Here is a 21,325-nt window from a genome sequence, read left to right as displayed (position 1 = left end):
TTAAAGTTAATATATATAGCTTTTGGCATTTCGTTTATCTTTTGTTTTGGTAGCTACAAACGATACTAATATGAGATAATCCGCCAATAAAGAACATGACCATTACCAGAAATCCACAACAGAGCGGATTACGTATTCATATTTAGGTAAGCATAGACATGATATAAATATGAGTCTAGTAGGATATCAAGAAAGTATATATCTTATTATATAAGGTCATACAATGGAAGTATATCTATTTGGATTCCGTCATATAGAAGGGCCTTAATATTAGCTAGTCAGTTAATCCATCTGCTGTTCTTTAACAACTATATCAAGGTCATATGAGAATAAAAATATAGTTTAATTGAGAGATGACCTCCGCCTTTCTTCCTTTTTACTGACCTGTTCAACAGAGTTATTAGTTTTAGGACTTATACGCTGTACTTATATACTATACAGACTATCGTTAATAAGTCAGTGAACCAAACATGAATGCTTAATACATATGTTATCTCTTTTCTATCAACAGTTTACAGACTGTGGCATCAATTAAACCACAAGCCTAAGAATCAGCAATTAATAAGAATATAAGCTGTTAGAGTTTTGAATTATATTTTAGTAAGTGATGGCTTTATTCTTTTCAGAAAATATGATACATGTTTGTTCTATGATTACGACGTGTCCCATTCTTTAATTGTGAGATGGCATGTCTCTCTTAAGCTCCTTTATATTAATAACTGGGTACTCTACAACTGCTCAAATATACATAAAATAGTTTTGTGACTTGTCTAGCAAATGATATATGGCTATAACAAGTAGGGAGGAAATGTTGCATAGGAAAAGCTTTTTAGACTCGCATTTTCTACTTATAGATGTTAAATTCAATTTATTAACATGTATGTAAAATAATGGTAATTTTTTGTTCACTATTGTATTTTTAAGTTCCTTATTATGTTTTTCAGAAATAAACTGTGGCTCCTGAAGAAGGCGTTCTCTCAAAACGCCGAAACGCGCGTCGAAAATATTAACTGCCACTTCTTTTTAAAGGATTTTTTTTTTTTTAATTATGTAACTTTATTGAATTATGTTTTTCATATAAGGTTTTCTATGTAATGTCATTTATGCAATGTCTTGTTTTTTAATAAGAAATATATTAAAATTGTTATAATTTTATACAAATCACAAATTGTTTAGATTTCCTTTTTGCAAACACCCTTAGTATTGTATTGTTTGTGCACATTTTTTTTTTTTTTTTGACTCCGTTTAGTTCTGCACTTAGACACTCATCCTGCAAAAGGCAGTGTGTGGGTGTCAGGGTATAGGGCCCTTAAGGGTGGCACAATAAGTGCTGCAGCCCTTAGGGGTCTTCTCTGGTCACCATGCCCTGGGTACCTAGGGTACCATTTACTAGGGACTGACAAGTGGCCGGAGATGCCAATTGGGTTTTGGTTTCAACACCGTTTTAGGGAAGGAACACAAGCCCTGGGCACCTGGTTGGCAGGAGCCCAGGGCACACTCAGTCAAAGCACATCAGCAGTTCAGCAAAAAGTGGGAGCATACCAATGCAAGAAAGATTACACTTTCTCACAGTGTGCTTTCTATGTGCCATTATCAGCAAAATTCATTCCCATTTAAGGAAAAAGTGCTTGTGCATTTTAAGTTTGATTCACCCACTTTTAAAGTTGCCAAGTTATGCTTCTTTGGGCCGCAAGACATAATAAAAGATTTGTTAATATTCGTGCGCATATCTAGTGATGCCATACATTTTTACAAAACCACGTACTAGCTGACGAAGCGCCTTCGGGGTGTTGGCCATCAGCACGGCATTGTCAGCATATAGTAATGCTGGTAAAAAAGAGCCTTTAATCTTTGGGACATCGGGTGTAGTGGTGAGTAAAAAGGGGTGGATGTTATTTATATACAAACTAAATAAGAGTGGAGCCAAAATGCATCCTTGTCTCGTACCTCTGAGAATGTCCACATCTCCAGATACCTCCTCCTAAATATACATTCTTATTCTTGCCTTCATGGCTCTGTGCAAATATGCTAAAAAGTGCACCAGTGCGTCATCCATTTCAAGAGATATCAACATAGACCAAAGTTTACACAGTCAAATGCAGTGGTGAGGTCCATAAAAGCTAGATGTATTGGGGAATTTTTGACTATGGTGTATGTTCCTGTTGGCAAATTGAGGTTAAGGCACTGCTCCACCGTGCCAACCATAGATAGGAAGCCATATTGACTAGGGTAAGAATTGACTCCTCTTCCGCCCAATCCTTTATACGGTTGTATAAGGCCCTACCTAAAATTGGAAGGTAGTGTCTATTAATGATATAGCCCTGTAACAACTGGGCTGAGAACGATCTCCCTTTTTAAAAATAGGCACTATTATAGAGGTTGACTGTGTGTGGGGTTGGGGGGCAAAAGCAAGACTGTTAAAAACATTCAGTATTAAGGGAGCCCAGAAACCAGGGCTGTATTGGAAGAGATCTATTGGGACCCAGTCAGGGCTGGAGGCCTTGGCCTTGCCCAGACACTCTGGTTTAGTGCCACCTCTGCTTCCTCCAAAGACAGTTGTACTAAAGCAAAGTTTGGGTCCGGCAGGGTCTCTCTATTGGAAACTTCCAGGGTGTACACATTAGTGAAGTATACCTCCTAGGCCTGGCATGTGATATTGCAGCTAATCTTTGTCTGCTTCTGAATCGATTGCTTCATCTCTTTTACAGCAGCCCAAAAGAGTTTGCTGCTTTTATCGTTTGCCCCCATGTCTAAGGAGTCCCATTTTTTAATTAGTATTTCGGCTTTCCTGGCCGAGATAACCCGCTTATACTTTTTATAAGATTAGGCCACAATTTGGGGGGTTCTTTGGGGATACCTTAAGTGTCCGCCGCAGCTAACAACTAGCATCAGAACACTCCTGATTAAACCTCCTTGGCCTATCAAGTGACGGTTTAGACGGAACGAGGATCTCTTTTTATATATTATCAAAAAGATGAACAAAAGCTATGGCTGCAAGATTAACGGTGTCGACTTCAGTAAGCCAAGCCTGCACCAGGGCTAGGTTCTCACTAATCACTTTCTGAAATAATTGCTACGGTGCTATAGCTCTCCATTTTAATCTGTCTGTCAGATGAGGGGTCGAGGTGCTGAGCCACGATCTACCTATTATACAAGAATTTTGGTGCCATGATAAATGTTACTTCAATAGGATTATGAAGGTCTTGACTAGAGGGGATCACTTTGCCATGTAACAAAAAATCTTCAAGGCTGGAAGATAAAGTCTATTGTAGATGTTTGGCCTCGACCCATGAATGTAGGGAATGGGTCCTTACCACTATTTGCAATGTCCATAACATTTTCCAGGTCATGGGCTGCCAGGAGAGGTGCCTGCTCTCGTCCTCTTATGTTATAGCTTTTTTGTTCATCAGTGATATCTGTAATATTAGGATTAAGATCCTTTACATATGCTAGGGGAGAGGTTATTTGACTAAATCTTGCGTTAAATTCTCCCCCTATGCAGAAACCCTCAAACTGACCACTGTCACTTATGATTTTTTGATGGGAGGATATGTATTCAAATACGGTTAACTATTTTGTATTGAGCACACTACTAAAATCATTATTGTAAAAATTAATTAGATATATAGTTAGGCCTCTTTTATGCCTCACTGTTAGAAAATTGGAATCTGCTTTCTCTAGGTCCTTCACACTGCCTCCTGCTTTGATGTTCACCCAAATCGCCAGCCCCTCTATCGCACGCCCTGACCTTGATGGGGTTGCTGGGTTATAACCGCATACAAAGCCATTTATGTGTATGTCGATCATCAACCAGGTCTCCTGGAACATTAAAACATCATACTGATTAAAAAAAGAATGCCAGTCCGGACATGACGGCTTAGATTGTAACCCAGCTACGTTCCAGCTCAGGATTTTTAATGTGTGATAGTTAGAGTTTCCTGTTCTACTCGGACTGGATATAACCTGCGAAGCTAGTTCAGTAGTCAGCTTATTAGATGCTGAGCTAGGTCTGCCAGGGGGAATATACCTCCGTTAATCCGGCCCATCTAAACTCTCTAAAATAGCAAACTTATTTCCTTGTGTAGAGTTTAAGGGGTTGTAAGAAGCCTCGTTGTCAGCAGTTTGTAGAAATAACCTAAAGGGAGACAGCAAATGTTAGTATTAAGACCACTAGTGTCTTCCTGTTGTTTTAGTAAATTACGCGCAATAGAAGTCCTTTGCATGTTAACCACGATGCAGTCACCTTCAATGTTTTTTTTCTGGACCGACCAAGGCGCCCAACCCGCCCAACTCTCTGTACCATCAATATGTAGTTACTATGGGCAGGGTTAAAACGTTTGTGTTTGCCTAGCCAATCAACACATTTATTTAGTAATTCCTCCCAAGATTCTCTTTGGGAAACACTCATTGTCGATAGACCAGCTAAAACCACAACATGGGGGCAGGCTGCCGGTGGAATGTGCAGAATATCTGTGCTAAACACCCCTCTCTAACTTCTGTGGTGCGACCTGCGTTACTACAACTTGCATACATTTTATATCTCGCCCCATAAGTATTATTAGAGGCAGGTTCGTTCTGTAGGGGTTTGGTGGCAATTGTACCATTCCTCTTAGGGTTTGACCGGCAGGTAAGTCCTGTCTCTGTTGCTTATTCTGAGTGGTGTCAGTTAGATCGGTACAGAAAGTTTGTTGTGATACTATGTCATAGGATGAGGGTGGACCATGAGATGCAGTTGGAGGATTAACATGAGTTACATGGTCAATGTCCTTATTGGTATCCAGCAGTAAGGGAAGAAAGCAAACGGAGCCCAGTTTACTCTCTAAGATGTGCATCATTGTTTTAAGCTTTTCATCCAGAATATTGCTGAATCTGCTACAAAGGGCTTCAAGTGATAGACAATCGGCTGATGAGGCATCGATGGTCACCCTACTTGGTATGTTAATATTAGGTTGGGTCTGTGATTTTAATTGGGGTTGAGTAACATTTGCAGATTGAGGAGGCTGTACCCATGAGAGCAGTTGTTTATTATTACTTGCTGCCCTATCAGGTTATTTCCTTTTACTGACTGGCTGTTTGTTGGGTGCTCTTTTTCTTTTGGTCCGTATACTTTTGGGAAAAGAGACGTCCACTCGTACTGTTGTGCAACTCGGCAAATCAGGACTATTGCTAACGCTTGGTGCAGGTTTTTACTTAAGCTTTGGCGTCGCCTCCTCGGGTAAAGCATCAATACCTGCTTTTTCCTCTGTTCCCAGTGACGTTAGTAATGCACCATAGTCTAGGGACAAACGTCACTCGTTAATTCAATCTCGTTGGTAATGATCCCCACTACTTTCTGTAACATGGAGTCAATGGAAACAGAGGGGTGGGAGACAACACAACCCCTTCATTCCTCCACTTTCCCATGTTGATAAGTTAATTATCTCCTTACCTGGCTATTGCAGTTTTATCAAATAGATTACTGCAGGAATGTTTGCGCCCAGAACCAAGAGGGGGCCCTGCCTCACACGACCATAGACAGACCCGCTTTTGTCCCGGTCTTTGCCCGAGCGCACCCGTTCTGCGGGACACCTCGAGTGATTAAATGGTGCACTGGCGCCTACGACCGTCATTGTGGCCCTCCTCCGCGTAAGGGTGGCTAAGAGTTGAAGTCTCCACTCCACCATTGTGTGGCAGCAGCTGCAGGCTTTAGAGAGGCCCCCGCGCTGTGGGACGTTTTGGGCAATTAAATTACGCTCCAGCACCTATGGCAATCGTTGCTGCCCTCCTCTGGGCCTGGGGAGCTCGGGGTTGGAGTCTCCACAAGGGGGTTGTGTAGCAGCAAGGCTCCCTCACTCTTATTAGCCAAGCTTCTCTCATCTGTACTGGCAGCCTTCCTCCATTTCATGCTTATTCCCCACCTGTCTTTCCTTCCCTGTGTCATGTGAACTTTACCTCCGATTCCAGTATACATTCCTCCATGCTAGTCTCTTCACCTTTTGTTAACCGTTTTCTCAGGCTTGTGACCTCCATCCTTCTGGAAGTCCTTCACAAACCATTCTCACAGTAGTGTTCCTCCTCTGCACTTCTTCTACTCCTTTCCACCTCACACTCTTACGGCCACATGCATCAATGGTGCGGTTTGCGAATCCTTAATTGCGAAAATTAAGGAATCGCAATTAAGGATTCGCAAACGGCAATGCATGAATAATTCGCTTTTTTTTAGCGATTCGGTAATTTTCCTTAATTGCGATTCTCTAATTGAGAATCGCAATTAAGGAATTTCTACACATTCATTCCTATGGGCCTAGGGGAATGGGAGGGCATTCTCAATTTGCAATTCATCATTGTGAATTCGCAAATTGAGAATGCAATTTCAAGGGTGCAGGGGTGTCCAAAAGACACCCTGTTGCACCCCTGAAATTTGCTTTTGGATACATCTTACACACACACATGCCCCAAGGGCACGTGTGTGTGTAACGTGTAACAAAGAAAAATGCATTTAAAAGCATTTTTCAAGATTTTCGCAAATTACCATGAAGGTCTACTTCATGGTAATTTGCATTTCTAATTTCAAAATTCGCAGTATGATGAATTGCATTTAAGGAATCTCAAATTGAGATTCCTTAAATGCATTCGCAATTTAAGAAATCGCAATTGTGCACTTTCTTAAATTGCGAATTTCTGAAAAGGGTTGGTGCATCCCAAATCAGGAAATTGCATTCGCAAACGGCCGAAAAATGCGTTTCGCACCGTTTGCGAATGCAATTTACCTTGATGCATGTGGCTGCTTATCCCCAGTTCCGCCTACTATTTTGCACTTCTTACATTTTATTTTCTCTGTTGCGATAATTTCCTCTTCCCTATCTGCTAGATTATTTGTCTCCTGCTTTTCTTCACATTTTCAATGAAGATAATATAAAGACCTGTGTACAGCACAAGGATGCTGCAGATTTTTGAATATCTTCATTGTAGTCCTGTTTAGTAGTGGGTGTGAGGGCTGTTAAAACGAAGACAACTTGGAGGCAAGTTTCTTATAAATCCAATTTTATTGCAAATAGTGTAGGTTATTTAAAGTGATCACGTTCAGTCTTGGAAAAATCGAGGGACAGAGCAGAAAAATATTGCAAGTGCAAACTACCTCATCAGTCTCTATAATTCATTGCTTATATTACACTCTTTGAAATAACAGATGCTGCTTATTCCAGTCATTAAAGCTCCCTAATATTTTAGGGATTAATGTAAATGCTACTGCATACCTCTTAACTAACGTTTACCAGGTGTCCCCTGTCTGCATAAATTCTCAGATCTCAACTTTAGGCTGACAAAAAAGCTTTGGATTTTAGTAACTTTATGGTGTTTGTAAGCAACAACATAAATACTGCACTGTCGTATGAGAGCGACACTGATGGTAGGCTGAATTATAGCAATGTTGCTTTCATGTTTTACAGAATATCTGAAATAGAAGATGAAACCAAATGAAGATATCATGAGCACCAAAGAAAGGAATTTTATTTACAAATTTATTGCTGGACACCAGTCTTGTGAACTTACAGTACCCATAGAATTTCCTCTGCAGGAGAATGCTAGCCACCTACATGGGCGTCTCATGCTCCTCCATAATCTACCTTGTTTCATAGAAGATGGTAAGATCTGTATATATATTGTAGGAACCTTGAATGCTACTGAAGTGGGTGGTGAATAAACAGGAGCAGCAATACATAGATACAATGTTAATGGGGAAATAGTGTTTTTTAAATGTTGTCAAGTCAAAAGGGGAAACTACTTCAGTCCATAACTAGTTTTCTATTGAATATGGAACTGTTCACTTTCATCTGTTGATCCATTTTAAGTTTGTAGTGAATATACACTATAGATAGGCAATGCTTAATCATCATGTTCAGTGACATAATTTACAGTTCAAGTTTATTATGGTAGTGTTTTCAGTAAATAGATACTACTAACAAGTTATATACAAAGTATGTGTCTTTTAACAAGTTAAAATCATCCAAAGCATTAAATGGCATTGCTATAACCTTCAACCCAAACAATAAAGAAAAATTAAGCTTAATCCATTTACAACCTTTAATGCAGAAATGGCTCTAATAACAAACTCTCAAAACACTGGTTAATCTCGGCCAGGCATTGTCACATTTACTTTTTTTATATTCTAAAAGCAGTGTATATTCAAGTGTGTTCCCTGTAGAACATTGTCATTAAATGACCAATTGAAAAATCCTCATTTAGTGCTGTCCTCTGTTATTGCCAAGTTTCAAAATCTTGCTACTCGTTACAAATTTCGTTTAGTTACCTCTTAGACACTCTTAGAACGTCTCATGTTTGGTCCTTATATTGTTCATTTTCAAGGTGGGTTTCATGAAACATGTTCATAACATCTTGGGACCAGGGCACATTGTAAATCGGTGAAGCAAGTCTCCAATGTCCAGCCTGTATAAACAAGATCTGTTTCCAGAGGCCTCTCCCTGGTACCAGGCTGCCATTTTCTCTCTGAATAGTAAACACAACTACATAGATATAGGGGCTAATTACGATGTCAGACAGAACTCAAGCAGCCCGACACCTTCTCGGTCCTGGGACTGACCGACCTCTGGTCGGCAGTCCCAGCGGCCTAATAAGGATGCAACGTATTCCTGTATTTCCCTATAAGAGCATGCATTACGGCTGTAAACCGGCATTAATACATGCTCCCATCGGGAAATGGGAGTTGCTGTTCATCCCTGCTCCCTATGGCAGGCACCTCAAGATGCCTGCCACAGGGTACAGGGATCCACACCCTCAGCTAACTGGAGGCCGCACACACAAGGAGGCCCTGCTGGTGCCCCCAAACACGCGTTCAGACATGGTTTCGATGTCGGACAGGCCGGCCTAGAAACCATGCCGGAAACTGTGCATCATAATCCCAGGGTGGAAAGCCCGCCCTTTGGGATTACTTGCTGGGTCATATAGCAACTTACATTTTAAGGCAAGCACTTCCCAATTTAACTCGCTTATGGCATTTTAAAACCATCATAGAATCAGCATATGTAGGGCAACGTGGTAGAAACATTCACTGGCGTCTGTTGGGCTTTAATGCAGCGGTTTCCATACAGAACAGACCATGTGTGGGTGTAGTGCAAACATTTATGCCAAATTGATTAAGCGGTAGTCTTATGGTTTACAAACAGTATTCTTTTATTGTCTGAGAGAGCTGTCCCCCATGTACCAGGGCAGTATGCTTGGTGGTTCATATTGCCATGGTTTTTATTAATTATATGTAAAAACAGCACCCCAACTCTCACTTCAGCACCAGGGACAGCCAGATCAACACTGCACCCTGTCCGGGTGGCCTCTAGACTGGTTTCTCAAGATAAAATCATACCTGGTGTTAGTCTCCAGGTGACCAATGCTGACAGTGAGACTATGCTGCATCAAATGGCCTTAATAAGCTTAGAGTGGGGAGGGGTTTCTGGCCCAAAGAAGGTGGTTGTGTCCTCTTCCATCCAGTGGAGGGTCTGTTGGGAAATGATCGGGAAACCGCTGCCTGGGCAGAAGTGGAGAGGAAGGCTCCTGCAGAAATTCTGGGTCTCCCTGAGTGGGTGGGTGTGTGGTAACCAGAACACAGGCATCACAACAGGGAAGTCATGGATCCTGAAATAATGGCCCATAAATCCCAAAGCAAGAGAAAGCTCAAGACATCTGACTAGTCACAGGACTGGGGACTGTTCTTCTAAAAGAGATGTCCTGGTGCCTAAGGAGGGAACTGCATCTGGTGGAGCCTGGCCTGACCTGGCAGAGCGCCTGCGTGCAGGGGGATCATCCAGGAGGGACCTATGTCAAGAGCAATAAGAGTTGCCCTACTTTTGAAGGCCTTGGGAAGCAGGCTGAAAGCCAATAACCGGGGGAGTAGTCATTGGAACCCACAAGATCTATTGGGAAGATAGGCTTACGTACACTGTGACCAGGGACCCCAAACCAGGAGGCATCCATGAGAGTGGTGGTCTCTCAGCAAAATTGATTCTGGCCTTAGTTCATGACATCCTCTCCAGCTGAACATCTGGCACAAACCAAAATCCGGGAAAGATTAGTTACCCATTTTTATTGACTGCAGATGTCTGAAAAAGCAATGGAGTTTTGCCTCTCCTGTGTCACCTCTCAGGCCAATGGCAAGACAGGTGGACAATCAAATGCTCCCTTAATTCGACTTCCAGTGGTTGGGACATCCTTAGAGAGTGTAGGGATTTATATTGTTGGTCCCCTTGACCCTCAAACTGCACCTGGGAACAGATTTATTCTAGTAGTACTGGCCCATGCTACTAGGTAGCCAGAAGCAATTCCGCCTACGGACTTTCACTGCCCTGCTGTGGCAAAGGCCCTTCTTGGTATCTTTAGCAGAGTGGGGTTTCCTAAGGTGATGGCTTCTGATAGAGGCACAAACGTCATGTCTGCATACCTAAAAGCTGTGGGATGAATGTAGTGGGAGCTAAAAGATCACCACCCCCAGACAAATGGTTTGGTTGATAGATTCAACAAAACCATGAAAGGCATGATAATGGGCTTACCTGAAAAACTCAGAAGGAGATGGGATGCCTTGTTTGCTTACAGAGAGGTGTCTCAGAAGGTGTCGGCTTTAGCTCGTTTGAACTTCTTTTTTGACATCCTGTGAGAGGTTCCTTAAGTTTGGTGAGGGACGGCTGGGAGAAACCCCTCAAAGCGCCCAACCTTGATATAGTGGACTATGTACTGGCCCTGCAAGAATCTAGTGGCAAGCCAAGAGCTCTAGTATGTCCAAAAGTCATCACTTGTTGAGTACCAACCAGAACCGTTTTTGTGCATGTGTTGGAGCCTGAGGCTCCCAGGGTACTCCAGAACAAATTGTGTAGGCCCTATCTCATCTTGGAATAGAAAGGGGAAGTCACCTACCTGGTGGACTTTGGCACCCCTAGTAGTCCCAATCAAGAATTCCATTTAAAGTGCCTGAAACCACACCAAGACAGAACTGACATGACCTTGCCCATGGTCAATGATGGAGGCCAAGAGGAGGAAAGTTAACCTCTCCGTGTCCTACTGTCAGATAATTAAAAGGATGGTTCAGTAGAGGATGTTGTGTTGTCAGACTCAGTTACTGCACAACAGCAAGCGGATTGTAGGCAAGTCCCAAACCAGTTTGCTGAGCTCCTTTCCTTGACCTCTGTTCAGACAACATGATGTGTGCATGATGTGGACAGAGGTGACCGTTTGCTTGTCGAAAACAAAATTTGCAGACTGTCTGAACAAGTCAAGGTCTGTATCAAGGCTGTTGTCCGAAAGATGCTAGAGCTAGGGGTGATAGAATATTCTGATGCTCCCTTGGTTAGCCCTGTGGTACTGGACCCCAAACCTCACTCAAAGGGTGACAAATCAGAGATGAGATTTTGTGTGGATTAAATGCAGTCACTAAAACTGATGCACACCCCATCTCGAGCAGATAAATTCACAGATAAGTTGGGTACAGCAAAAGTCTTGAGTACCTTTGACTTAACATGAGGGTATAGCCAAATGGGGCTCACCCTGGGAGCAAAGGAGAGATCAGCTTTTTCTACTTGTGAAGCCCAGTTTCAGTTTAAAGTGACGCCTTTTGGATTGAAAAATGCACTTAACAATTTCCTACGGTTGAATAGAGTTCTTTCAGTTCTGGACAATTTTAGTGCAGCATATCTGGATGCTATCAGGAGGATCACCTGTTCCACCTGAAGGAAGTACTACAGGTCCTGTAGCAGACAGGCCTACATACCAAAGCCAGTAAGTGCCAAATGGGGCAGAGCTGAGTTTTCTTCTTGGGCCACCGTGTGGGTAGAGGCCAAGAACAATCTCTCCTGCCTAAAACCCACACACGAGGGGCGGATTAGCCGCCGGGGGTAGTAGCCGATTGGCTACTAGCTAGAAGACCCCTAACGCCCCTCCATCCAGGATTTAAGGGGCTCCCCTGGCACGAGAACCTCCGATCTGATCGGACAAAGGACAAAGAAGGGACCCAAGTCTGCGACTTCAGGACCTGCACGAAGAAAAGGTAGCTAAAACACCACCTATAGACACCACCCTTCAACTGAATGACTGTGACTCGTTCTAGAATAGTGACCAGTTCCAAAGGAAAGAGTAACCCTTCTGCAAGCCAAAGACAACCCCAGAACTCCCTTGGACTAGAGGTACTAGTTCCCTGAAGCCTGCAGGCAAGATTGCACCTGGATGTAAAGAATCACTGGCAATCGAGTCCGCCAAGGGAATTACCTAAAAGTAAATGGCCCACTGCATTGTGGGAAATGTAGTCCTAACCTCCAGCCAGTTTCAAGTGGCTACCTATTTCCCCTTACTCTATGACATCGAAGTGACCGAAAGCTGAGCTTGCCACTGCCAAGGTTTGTTGGTGGCCACTCGGGCTACCCTTACCACTGTTTGAAGCTATGCCTTGAGGAAACCCTGAAGCATCTTCAATCCACCGCCTTTGTGGCCCTTTGTCCAGATTTTGCACCCCTTTCCTCACCAGAACCATCTAAGTGGTAGAACCAGCACCTGGGGCTCCCACTTCAGCACCATGGACATCCAGGTCAACTCTGCACCCAGGTCCTACGAGCCAGGTAAAATACAACTGACTGTCCGAGCCTGGTACTTGGACTCGCATCAGCTTCACCCTCAGTGGATTCCACTGAACTCGACCTGCAAGTGACTGATTGTCACTAGTCCACTTTCCTATTGACCTCAACGTTCAAGTTTTGCAGCAGTGAAAAGCACAGATTTTTTTTGTTTTTTTTAAATAAGCTCTAACTCTGGATATATTCATCTGATTGTGTTCGTTTTTGGTGTGTAAATGTATATAAAAAACTACTTTATTTTCAAGAGTCGTGTCATTTACTTATCGTCCATGTTGGTACTCGGAAATGCTTAACACATGTTCCTCTAGTAAAACCTGACTGTTCTGTGTCATACTACCAGGACTGAGCTATGTGTTTATTAGTGTAAATCCAAAAGACCTATTTTGGGTTACGTGAAATTATTACATAATAAAGCCGAACCAGCCCTACTGCATAGAAATCCACTTTCCTACATATGCCAAGACAAATTATTGTACATCACGGTTCCTTTCACAAAGATTTTGCATGTGGCCAAAAAGGCCAAAAGAACTGGGAGATTGATCTCCCTGGTGATCCTGTTGGTGTGGGCACAGAGAGCAGGCCATTTACCAGAAAACACCAACTGTACACTATCTATGGAGAGATGCAGCTCTCGCTTAATAAAGATTGATACCAAGTTAGGGGAATTGTCTACTTCGGAGACAGACCCTATCACGAATGGAGGCCTCTTTGGAGGTCCTTTTGTCAAGAAGCTCTGCAAATTCATTGCCATCTTTTCCTTTCACGCTAAAGCTTATCTGTCAATGAACGTCTTGGGACTTTTGGAGGGACCGCTAGAGGAAAGGGCCACTCGACCAGCCGTGCTTTACTTTCCAGCCTCCAAGTGGGGCAGCCTGCCGAACGAAGCCCCCAGTGGCAGGAACAGAGAAGATTTGGAGTGTTCTTCTCTGTCTTGAGAGTAGCTGCCAACGCTCCTGGAGGAGTCAGATTGCGTACTAAATTAAAATCTCCGCCCCAGAGTATTGGTGTCGTCGCGTAACCAGTGATTGTGCTAGCCAAATTCAAAAAGAACTCCGGACAGTCGTAGTTTGGGCCGTAAACATTAACTAGGAGAAGTTCCAATCCCCTCCCCTGACACTTAGATATCACAAACCGTCCCTCCTCATCTGCTGCCATCTGTCTTATCGTGTATTTCGACCTGGGATTAACCCATGTCAATACCCCTCTGGCATGGGTGGTAAAGCCAGAGGATTTGATATTTCCCAAAAGGCCCCTGTAGCGCAGCATTGGGCTATGTGGTGGGAGGTGAGTCTACATCATGTCTAGTAAGGCAGTTAAGCACCTTGCGTAGTTTGCGATGATCGTTTAGGCCTCTAACTTTCCACGATAAGGCTCTAAGGGAATCTTTAGCTCTCCGGTTGGTGGTTCCATCAGCCCCTGCAATCATGTCTGTCAATTATCACAGTGTTTCCGGACTCTAGTGGGTTATGTAAGATGTATGTATCTTGTAACACTTTAGCCGACATCTCCAACAACAAAAACAACAACAACATCTTCCCCCATTCCCTCACTCCCCCCTCCCACATCAGACCACCCACAACTCGGTCGCGCAGCAACCCCAGAAGCATCCTCCCGTCCCCCCTCCCTGGTGGCTCTTAACGCTCGTGGGCAGAGGTCGCTCTGTGTGCAGCAATCAGTCAAACGCAGACACTCTCTCGCCCCGACCCCCGCACACCAGCCAGTAGAGCCACAGCCCCCGCCATATGCTGCTTCACAGCTATTAGAGCCGTTGTATACACACAGCAGCCCAGACCTTTTCCCAGTGCTCGTGTTACGCAGCCATCAGTCTAGACCCTGCGCCTAGCCCAGGTTCACATTCAACGCTGTTATTGCATTGGCATAGGAGCGGGGATGACTTTGGGATACCACCAGTTTTATTTAGCAATTATCGGCTCATCCCATCTCCTCACTGCCCCCCTCCCCTCCAGCCCCCGTTACTTATCAGTTTTGCCTTAGGTGGTCAGTCCCAGTCCTGCTCCTCAAGTGATCCTCTGGTCGCCTCATCCAGGAGCTGCTGTTCCGTGCTCTGTCACTGTTCTTGGGACCAGTCTTTTAGAGCCTCCTGTAGAGCCTGTGGGTCAGTGAATATGTGGGAACCTTCTTGTTTATTCACGCGCAGTTTTGCCGGTTAGAGCATAGCGTAGTCCAGGCTTAGTTCACAGAGACGTTTTTTCATGGCCACAAATTGTCTGCGCGCTTCCTGCACGAGGGTGGTGAAATCCGGATATAGCGAGATGTTCGTACCTTCATGTGCCAACACTTGTTTGTCCCTTGCCGCCCGCTAAGCTGCGTCTCTGTCCCGATAATTTAACAGTTCGGCTGTGATTGGACGCGGTGGAACCCCGGCTGTGGCCGGGGCCCCAAGGAGCGGTGTGCCCTCTCCACTACAAACCTGTTTCAGAAGACCTCGGCTCCTAGGAGAGTAACCAACAGCTTCTCCACGAAATGCTCCATGTTGCCGGTTTGCATCGTCTCTGGCAGACCCGTTATTCGCAGATTGCAGAGTCACAAGCGCACTTCCAAATCCTCTGTTTTATCTTGCAAAACACGGATAACCCTTCCAAGCTGTTTGTGGTCAGCGTCCAGTGTCGTTTGCGCTTCCTCTACCTCAGTGAGGCGCCTTTCAGACATGTCTAAGCGCTCCGCGTGTCTATCCAGTCTTTCCCCCATTCTGTCCATCCGGTATGAAAGGGCGTCTATCTTTGTGCCCAAGGAAGTGATGCCACCTTGCAGTCCTTTTTCCTGGGACCGCAGCATGCTCCGGATGTCCGTCTCATCTTTTATGGGGGCAGATGTCCTACTGGTTTCCTCCGTCGCAGTGTTGTGTGATTTAGAGTGTTTTTGTTCAAAAGTTAGCTTGGGCTGTGTCCTATAATCCCTGCCCATTGAAGTCTTCTAGTGTGGTCACTTCGTTGGTTCAATCTTTAGCTCCCCTACAGGTGGTTGTCTAATAGTGGCTAAACAGAGGTTCACCTCTTCTGAAATTACCCTCAGCCGTGTAGCTCACTAACTGGGAAAATGCGGCGTCACCAGGGTGGAGTCCAACTTGTCAACCAGGGGGAATTCCACTCAGTCTTGTGAGCCCCCCCCACTAGGCTCCGGCCGCCATTCAACCAGTAGTTGCCTTTCCTCGCAGTGTCTCTGAGAGCTGTGGTTCCAGTCACAGGATTCAGCTCAGTTCAGGCGCCCCATGAGTGCCCCTTGTGCAGTCCACTCTTCGCAGCCCTGGTAACTCCCTCCGTAATATATAATATCCTGCCCGGCAGCGTGATTAGCAATAGATTTCTAACAAGCAGTCGTTTCTATGGTTCAGCATGAAATATTATTGCAGGATACTTTGCCGTTGTCGCGGAGCTCGAGACTCAAGTGTCCTTCTTGGTCTCGATCAAGCTCCGCCCCGTCTTCTACTATTTGATGACATATGCCAGAGGCAGGCACCGACAGGCAGCAGAATGGTCTTTGGATTCCATTTTAAACCAGTGGTGGTGGTGTCATCGCCTGCAGCAAGTAAGCTTTGAACCAGCTTAATCCAAAGCTATTGTGAAGGAAAGTTTCAATTCTATTAAGGAAATGGAACAAAGGTTATCCTACAAAATTCCATCTTTAGGACGTCACCCCACCCAGGGTAGGAGTTCATTCTTTGTTGGGCATAAGTATCAATTTATTTTAGTTGCCTGTTTTTTATATTTAAGTTATGAGATTTGCTTTGTGCATATTGCTGTTCTATGTAATAATTTAGAATTGTTCTATTAAGTTATATTTATAGATTGGTTCTAATTTCTTTATTTTTCATGACATCTGACCTGAAACAAGACTCCCAAATACAGAGTTTGGACTGTCTCAGCTGTTTTCTTCTGCAGTAGAAAGAGGAAGTGCTATTTCCTTGATTTAACTAATACTGGGATTGATAGACTGTGATAGACTGTGATTTGTGGAAGTTTCCTGGATACTCATGGGACATGTAGTTCCTGTGACTTTTTGTTATGGAGTTCAGTGTGCTGAGTGTTAATAAAGGAGAAAACAATAACCCTCTTATCCATTTCATTAATAGAATTCACATTTTCCTCCACATGTTGAATTGGTTACAAATCCTAATTGCCACATTTAATTTGCCTCAAAGTCCATAATGTATGTTCCCAGGGCCTTTAAACTAAATGTCACTTATAGATTGCAGCACCTATTGTGCTACCACTAAAGTGATAATGCAAAGCATAGCTCAGGCCAGCCCCTGCAGCCTGAGTGTGCAATTATAAAACTGCAAATTCAATCTGGCCAAATAAACATTTTGACAGGTCTAAACCTTCCTTTTCAATACCTATACATCGTCCCTTGGGCACATCCTAAATGCCCATAGAGCAGGATCCATGGTGTTTAAAAAGTAGGACATGTGTACTTAGATTTTACTTGTCCTAGCAGACAAAAATCTCCAAAGTCCTTTTCACTGTAGTGAGGCTGGCTTTCCCATAGAGAAGTGATGGGTTATGTAGCATATAGCACCTTATAATGGATAACTTCAGTTTGGGAATAGCTATGGCAATTATTCAATTATTCTAATAGTAATTCAAAATCCAGTCTCATGGTCGGGTTTGATTTTAAATTACTATTTTAAAAATATGATTTTTAGAAAGTTGACATTTTCCTGCCTAAATAAAGACTCTACTAGCTTTTTCTTAGCTAATCCCCAAGTGTCACCTTGCAACCTGCCAGGATGTGTTAATGGCTCTCAGGAAAGGGAACAAAAGGGCTTTGACTGGGAGGACGTGTGTCCACCTCCTGACAGGATCTCCTGGGTGATGTGCCCACTAACGGCATAAGCTTTAATGGGGCATCCCCTGTCCGAGGAAGATATAACTCAGGCCTGCCCCTGTCATTGTATAAATGGTTGGAGTGGCACCAATTCCATATAGGTGTTGGGAAGAGAGGGGCACCGTGGAATAGTATACAGTAAAAGATGACAGAAGCGCTTCAAATGTTGGTAGTTGCACACCTATGAACTTTTACCTCATTGGTTAGGGAGAGTCCCACAGGCTGGAACGGAGCATAATCGCGAGACCCTAAATACCCTCCTTAGAACACCTCTGGACCTGTGGAAGACAGACGAAGTACTGCACCTGCTGTTGAATCTGTGGAGGGAAACCTCAAAGGCTGAACCTATTTGCCATTTGTACTTAGCACAGAAGAGTGTACTACAAGGGCTGTCTGGCTATCCTCCTATTCAGCTCCAGGAATACATAAGCTGCAAGAAGCCCATGTCTCGGTTGAGCCCAACTGATCAGTTCCAACTGGATTTGTCCTGGATCCTGCTGGTGGCTTCTGGAAGATTTAGTCCTAACCCCCAAGTGGTGCCAAACTTGGTTGGTGTTAAAGTGTATTCTCTTCCTATCAAAAACTGCAAGATTGACCACGTAGAAACTTTTCTCAAACTTTCTTCGAAAAGAACCAGAGGCTGCCACCGGACCACCGCCAACATCTTCACATCCAGAAAGGTTTCTAAGTTCCAACATTTAGGACTTCACTGGGACCAACCCCAAGCATCTCTTGCTGCCATGGACACCTTCCGGGGCCCGGACTTCACCCGCTTGGAGGATTTCTTCAGTTGACGTTTAGAGCCACAAACTTCCTGCTGGAGCCAAGGCCCTGCACTTCACTTAGCTGCATGGATCAGTCGCTCTTTGGATCCTGCTGGCCAACAAGGAATTTTCTCTAGAATAACAACTAAGTCAGAAGGTGAACTTTCTCCTGGGAGAAACCTGGTCCCTGTATCTGAACTGTGCTTCATTGCGGCCTGCCTAACTTTTGACCTTGATCAGGTCTTGCATGATCAGATACCTGCGCTTTGTGCTTTTCTGCAGCAAGAAACATCGTAAACTTTGAAAAATCATATCTCAAGTTCCCCAAGTCAGATTTTTGTTGTTTTGCTGTCTATTTGTTAATTAAAATGTTCTCTATTTCTTTGAGTAGGATTTTTATTGTTTTGTATTGTCTACCTTTAAACTGTTTTGATATTCTCCAAGAGACTCACCTTTTGGGTAACAGCTGCCCCTTTCTAGCCAGGTTCGGGTACGACAGAGTGTGGCACTCCAGCTTCTCCAGGGGCTCCCGAGGATTGGCCGTCCTCATGCGGCGCAACCTACCCTTTGTTCTGTCCTGGGTGATCCACGACCCTCACGGCACGTACGTGGCTGTGTGCAGCTCTCTGGCCGGCTACCCGCTACATCTTGCGTCCATATATTCGCCTCCAGCTATGCTTGCCTCTACACTGGCGCAGACTTCCTCCCTCCTTGCCACTCTCCCCCTAGGCGTCATAGTTGTGGGCTGGGATTTCAATGCCGTTTCCAGTCCAGCACTAGTGCTGGACTGTCTAGACACAACAGGCCCTCCCTCTGCTGTTTGCATCACGCAAGCCAAACAATTGAGGTCATGGTCCGAGTCATTGGGCCTCTGATGTGTGGTGCATGTGGCACCCGCGGGCATCCCACTTTACTCACACCTCCGCAGCCCACCACACGCAGGCACGCATAGACATGATCTTTCTCCCTGCCTCTGACTGCTCCACAGTTGTAGACGCTCGTATCCTACCCAGGGTAATTTCAGACCACTCCCCGGTGCTTCTTAGTACTGGGGCTCCTCCTCCCTCAGCTCGCCAAACGTGGAGGATGAATGTGTGGTTCCTCCAAGACAAAGATTTCAAGAAGAAGATAGGGATGGAGCTCGAACAATACTTCCTCACCAACGAGGGCTCCGTATCCTCCCCAGGGACCCTATGGGAGGCTGGGAAGGCAACCATTCGGGGCTTCGCTAAGGGGCAACTCCAGAATCAGAGGCAAGAGCAACATCGGGAAATCACCGCGAAAGAAGCGCATGCGCTTCGTTTGGAACAATCCCCTTCCCTGCTTGCCGACGCCGTCCAAAGCAGACAACTGGCCCTTATCCGGGCCGTAATTAGACAATTGTCTCTAGATGCGGCCAAGCTCCTATGGAGGTCCTCGGTGGGAACGGTGCACAATGCCCCCTCAGCGATGGCACGTGTTTGCTAACTACTATCGATGCTTATATGCTGCACAAACTCCTGAATCATCGCTCCATGGTTTCCTTGGTGGGAATTGCATCAGTCTTCCCCGGTTGGAGGAGGCAGCCCAGAAAGACCTGGACCGCCCCATCTCTAAGAATGAAATTGAGGAAGCCATTTCTCTTACGCCCCCTAGTAAGACTCCGGGACCAAGCAGTCTTCCTCAAGAATACTACGCGGCGTACCGCGACACACTAGTGCTCCACTTGGCTGGCCTTTTTCAGGAGGCCCGTGATCAGGGCTCCTTCCCGCCGGAAACGGACATTGCCACTATAGTGGTCATTCCGAAAACCCAGCCCTCCTCCCATCACTGCGCAGATTACTGGCCCATATCCCTCCTCAATACAGAGATCAAACTTTATGCCACCATCCTTGCCCAACGGCTAATGCCGTACCTGCCCATGTTGGTCCACCCTGACCAATGTGGCTTTATGCCCACACGTGCGACCCGTCATTGCCTTTGGAGGGTGCAGTTGGCTCTTGCCCGCCGACACGTACTTACCCCTTATTTGGCCCTCCTCCTTTTAGATTTCGAAAAAGCTTTTGATTCAGTGGATTGGACTTATCTCCAAGATGTGTTGGTGGTGATGGGATTCGGACCCCAGTTCCGGGCTTTGGTCCGGGTGCTATAAGCACAGCCGCGGGCGAGGGTGCTGGTGAACGGCGTCCTGTCCGAGGCCTTTCCCATTAATAGGGGCACAAGGCAGGGCTGCCCCCTTTCACCCCTGTTGTTTGCTCTGGCAATGGAACCCCTGGGGGCTCTGGTGCGGGCCGACATCCGTGTTAAGGGATGGGAGTGGCCAAGTACCGATGCGGACAAGATTACGCTCTATGCGGATGACATCCTGCTCTTTCTGGCCGAGCCCCCTTCCTCGGGTCCGCACTGTCTCCGGTTGTTGCAGGCATTTGGACATGCAGCAGGTCTTAGGCTGAACCCCGGGAAATCAGTACTGGTCCCACTTCATCTGTCAAGGGAATGTTATGATTGGCAGTCCAATATTCCGATCCAACACAATTCCTTTAAATATCTTGGAATATGGATCACCATGCTCCCGGAACTGGGCTGGTCCCTCAATGTGGCCCCACTGGCCTTGTTTAAAATGCTGATCCTCCCTAGGTTCTTCTATGTCCTCCAGAACAGCCCGTCCTGTTTCCCCAGATCCTAGTTTAAGGTGTTGGACGGCCTACTTACTCTATTTCTATGGGGCAGCAGGAGGCTGCGTCTGGCTCTCTCCACATGCAGGATTACTTCCTTTGACGGGGGCATGGGCATGACACATCTGTTTCTCTACTATATAGCCACACGTTTGCTAGGGGTTCATGATTGGTTCAACGGGGGATGGTCTGATCTGGCCTACCGGCTGGAGTTGTGTGAGCTGGGATTTTCTAAAGTACAAGCCATGTTATACGGGGGGACCGTCCCGATTCGGCTGCCAGACGTGACGCGCTCGGTATTCCTGGCTTGGCGGACGTCGCTGCGCCAGACTGGCTGGACCAGAAAATTGACCCAATGCACCCCCCTCTGTCAAGGGGCTTGACTCCGGGAGGTGGGCGGCTTAAATGGGTTCAGAACCTGGGACCTCATGGGTATAACACAGCTTAGGGACGTCCGGGC

At 45.3% G+C, this 21,325-nt stretch overlaps 1 protein-coding gene across 4 annotated transcripts in view; it reads left to right on the top strand.

The window, feature by feature from the left end:
* FERRY3 (FERRY endosomal RAB5 effector complex subunit 3) overlaps positions 1-21,325 on the top strand; it is a 586,640-nt gene that overhangs the window by 74,413 nt on the left and 490,902 nt on the right. For 2 of the 4 annotated variants that reach the window (XM_078673967.1, XM_078673968.1), the window contains 3 exons: positions 54-146; positions 512-600; positions 7,428-7,622. In XM_078673967.1, coding sequence (XP_078530093.1) covers positions 7,445-7,622 — 178 coding nt within the window. In that variant the 5' untranslated portion in view covers positions 54-146; positions 512-600; positions 7,428-7,444. The remainder of the gene's footprint in view (positions 1-53; positions 147-511; positions 601-7,427; positions 7,623-21,325) is intronic. The other 2 variants (XM_078673966.1, XM_078673965.1) reach the window with 2 other exon arrangements.

Source organism: Lissotriton helveticus, chromosome 1_1 (assembly GCF_964261635.1).
Source record: "Lissotriton helveticus chromosome 1_1, aLisHel1.1, whole genome shotgun sequence".
NCBI classification, from domain to species: Eukaryota; Metazoa; Chordata; class Amphibia; order Caudata; family Salamandridae; genus Lissotriton; species Lissotriton helveticus.
This window is presented reverse-complemented; position numbering and strand designations above follow the sequence as displayed.